This window comes from Penaeus monodon, chromosome 25 (assembly GCF_015228065.2).
Source record: "Penaeus monodon isolate SGIC_2016 chromosome 25, NSTDA_Pmon_1, whole genome shotgun sequence".
NCBI lineage: Eukaryota > Metazoa > Arthropoda > Malacostraca > Decapoda > Penaeidae > Penaeus > Penaeus monodon.
The window spans coordinates 18,316,696-18,317,227 of NC_051410.1; the positions used below are offsets into that span (position 1 = coordinate 18,316,696).

General features: G+C 39.3%; 1 protein-coding gene across 2 annotated transcripts in view; it reads right to left on the reverse strand.

The window, feature by feature from the left end:
- Positions 1-532, reverse strand: part of LOC119589096 (SUMO-conjugating enzyme UBC9-B) — a gene marked incomplete in the record, with an annotated part of 7,222 nt that overhangs the window by 216 nt on the left and 6,474 nt on the right. For both annotated transcript variants that reach the window (XM_037937671.1, XM_037937673.1), the window contains 1 exon segment: positions 1-366. In XM_037937671.1, the coding sequence (XP_037793599.1) occupies positions 297-366 (70 nt within the window).

Consider the following 532-nt stretch of genomic DNA (forward strand, 5'->3'; position numbering starts at 1 on the left):
GTAGAGTGAGCCATGTCACTTAAAACAGAGAATGGAATGAGATGCTCGTCACGTATTTCAAAAACATAAAAAGATGCCGCTTTCTGCAATCAGCATCGCATAGGCGTACTCAATCCCTCTAGAAAAGTTCATTCATGGAAACCCCCAAACCGAATGTGTCTGCTGGCAAGAACGCCACTTCTAGGCACCTTCCCACCAGCAGAAGCACTAAAACCAGAAGTGCAATGCTTCTCAATAACTAATTACTATCTCAAGAACTCTCCATGCTTCCTGTATTGTGATGGCTGCGATTCTCTCTACTCAAAGGGAGCGGACATTGCCTTGGCCTGGGCTCGTACTCTTTTCTCGTATTCCAGACGGTTTTGACTGGAAATGGGGAAAAAAGGTGAGAGTAATTTACTATCTTTGCACTAATAATAAATGACAAGACTTATAACTTTAAAGAACAATTTTGTAATATATACATGTATTAAGCAGCTTGGTGATGGAATCAAGTTACTTTTTCTTTTCTTTATTTTATTTGAAATTTAAG